Source organism: Phaethon lepturus, unplaced genomic scaffold (genome assembly GCF_000687285.1).
Source record: "Phaethon lepturus isolate BGI_N335 unplaced genomic scaffold, ASM68728v1 scaffold37814, whole genome shotgun sequence".
Taxonomy (NCBI): domain Eukaryota; kingdom Metazoa; phylum Chordata; class Aves; order Phaethontiformes; family Phaethontidae; genus Phaethon; species Phaethon lepturus.
The window spans coordinates 1-2,898 of NW_010536144.1; the positions used below are offsets into that span (position 1 = coordinate 1).

The 2,898-nt window shown below is 53.4% G+C and overlaps 1 protein-coding gene across 1 annotated transcript; it reads left to right on the forward strand.

The window, feature by feature from the left end:
• Window positions 1-1,829: 1,829 nt before the first annotated feature.
• On the forward strand, window positions 1,830-2,359 carry LHFP (lipoma HMGIC fusion partner; the record flags this gene model as incomplete). Its single annotated transcript, XM_010286083.1, has 1 exon — window positions 1,830-2,359. A coding segment is annotated over exon 1 (385 nt), but the record flags the coding sequence as incomplete, so codon positions are not given.
• Between the last annotated feature and the right edge of the window lie 539 nt (window positions 2,360-2,898).

Genomic DNA, 2,898 nt, shown 5'->3' on the forward strand with positions numbered 1-2,898 from the left:
GAAGCCCCAGCCTGCCCCTCCCAGCCCCGCGGGGGCCCTCTCGCCCCCCGGCTTTCCCCTCGCATCACCCCGGCGAGTTTTGGTTCTCGGCCGCCGCCTTCCCTCGGAGGGGAGACGGATCTCTCCGCCGCCCTCTCCTACTCCCTGAGGCGGGGGAGCGGGGTTTCGGGGCCGGAGGGTGGAGTCGGCCTCCCCGAAGAGAGCCCCGGCCGTGGGCTGGCAGCCTCCGGGGTGGCAAAGCTACTGCCCCGGCGGAGCCGCCGGGTTTGCAGGGTCCTGCCCCTGGAAGCCTCCATGTTGTCCCCCATTTCCAGCCGTACCTCTCTCCCCCGATTCAGGGAACGATCTTCCCCAAGGGCCATGACCCACTTTGCCTTAGACGTTTGGTGCCACGCCAAGACACAGACAGATTTTTCTCCAGAAGATGCCTCTGGAGGGATGGAAGCACCTTATGCCCCTCTCCCAAGTTTTTATCCCCAGGGGTTTGGTGTTTTGCAGGTTGAAAGGCATTTCTGCGGATAGGCTACAAGTAGATAGCTGTATACTTCTTGAGTAGCAGCATAGACCTTTTTTAATGTTATAGAAGAGACTGCTTTTTCTTAGTGTTTTAAAAGTAAACAAAACTTTTGTGTGGTGCACATGCTTAATTTCACTTACAGACTCTTTCTTTACGTTCCCTCCTTGTACTGAAGTAGTATTAATTTTATTGTCTGTACATTAATTGAATTCCCTGATTGGCGTCTAATCATGCTTAGAGAAAAAAAAAAGCCCCTGTAAATAGCTATTGGAATTAATTTGGCAGCAACTGTGAGAAGTGATCATAAATTTACAAATGCAGTTGGAGTAATGATCCAGCGTGGATTTAATAAGAAATACACCCCCAACCTCTGGGAAGCAGTGTGCAGGTTTCTACAACAGTCAGAAGCACTTGGTTGCGCTGGTACTGAGCTTTAGAGGCTGGGATTCGTCTGAGAAGGAAGCAGAGGGGTTAAGGCTCATGGGTTTGAGCTGGGGAGAGGTGAAGAAGAGAAGGAGCTGGGCTGAGTGCAAGCAGGAATATTAAGGAATATTAAGACTGTGTTTTAATCACTGCTTGAGGTTGCTTGGGGATGAATCCAAAAGCTGTGGCAATGTCTTCACCTACCAGGTGAACCCACCTGGAGTTGCAGTTCCTGGCACTTCTGGACATCAAGCGATAAAGGGCTCCTTTTCCACAGGGATACCAACAACTTAAGGGAGTGCTAGAAAAAAATGTCACCTCATAACACTTCTCTTGAGGGTGAATTAATGAGGTTTACCTCTGCTACAGGGGTCTGATCCTGAAAAGCCTTAGGCACTGCGAGCGGTTTTGTGCTGAAGCTGCGGGGCCAAGTATAATGTGTCGCACGTTCCCCGGGCGTCGCAGAAGGAAGGCCCGAGTAGCTAAGGGCAAATGAGACCTCGCCTTTTTTTCTCTAACAGTATGGGAAAGATCAAGATGTACAGTGGAGAAAAAATGAGTAGGGAAGTACACAGGGAACCCCTGAAGGTGGCTGCAGAGCATTCCTGGATGCGCACAGCAGCCTGTACCTGCCAGGCTGCCTCACCCCGCTGACCCTCCATCCCCAGCAGCCAGTATCACTATGAGCAGTTCTGGTGGCTGCTTGCAAGGATGGGACAGAGAAGTGAGATGTCTTAATGAAAAGTTCTGTAGGAAGAAAAAACACTCTGTCAGATAAACATTTTTTTCTAACATCAGTATTACTGTATTACTGAACTTGTCTTTTTCTCCTTTTTTTGTGTGTTGCTATTTAATTAGGGACCTTGGTCTTCATGATGGGAGGAAACACCCTCCCGTCTGTTAGGATCCGAGCTTCTCCCAGCACGAGGATTTGTCAAGGCTGAGAGACTCTGGATTATCCATAAACCTCCTCTAAAAATACTCAACTGCTTTTCTGTCTCCCCATTGTGAGGGGTCTTGGAGCAGATACAAAGATGGCCTCCAGCCTCACCTGCGCCGGTGTGGTCTGGGCCTTCCTCTCCTTCCTCTGTGCCGCCGCCTCCTGCGTGGGCTTCTTCATGCCCTACTGGCTCTTGGGGTCTCAGTTGGAGAAGTCGGTTTCCTTCGGCACTTTCCGGAGGTGTTCCTACCCAGTGCGGGATGAGAGCCGCCAGACGACCGTGATGGTGGAGCAGTGTGGCCGCTACGCCTCCTTCCAGGCCATCCCGAGCGCCGAGTGGAGGATCTGCACAGTGGTGACGGGCCTGGGCTGTGGGCTGCTCCTCTTGGTGGCCCTGACGGCGCTCATGGGCTGCTGCGTGTCTGAGCTCATCTCCAGGACCGTGGGCAGGGTGGCAGGAGGCATCCAGTTCCTGGGGGGTAAGTGCTTGTGTGGGGAGGGGACAGGGGTGTCTTCAGGATATGATTTTACAGGTGTGGAGACTCCCCTGGTGCTTTGGGAAGAGGAGGGGATGAGTCAAACTTTCTGCTAGTGAGGGAGTCCGCATGGCTCCCTCGATGGTTGAGCTGGTTGTCTGGATGCCTGAACGTGGCCCAGAGACATGGCCGCCTGTGGTCACTCTCTTGCGCTTAGTCCCTGCCCGGTCGTTGTGCAACCTTTGAGCGTTGCATGGCAAGTCGGCTCCTGTGGGCCAGCGTCTTCACAGCGGTTTTATGGGCTGTAGTTTCCAGCGGAGCTCAGCTGGGATGGAGGTACCTGGAGAAGTGTGGGGGCTGCAGAGCCGCGTGGATTGTCGCGGTTTTGCAGGGGGGAGGCTGTGTTATGTGGGAACAACTTCTCTTCTTTCTCCTTCCCACCCCCTTCACCGGCAGAGCTCCCTCCACCTCTGCTCTCTGCAGCTGTGTGCATCTGGCAACAAGTTCGTGGCCCAGGTTTGAAGTGGGGATTGTTTAGCCCT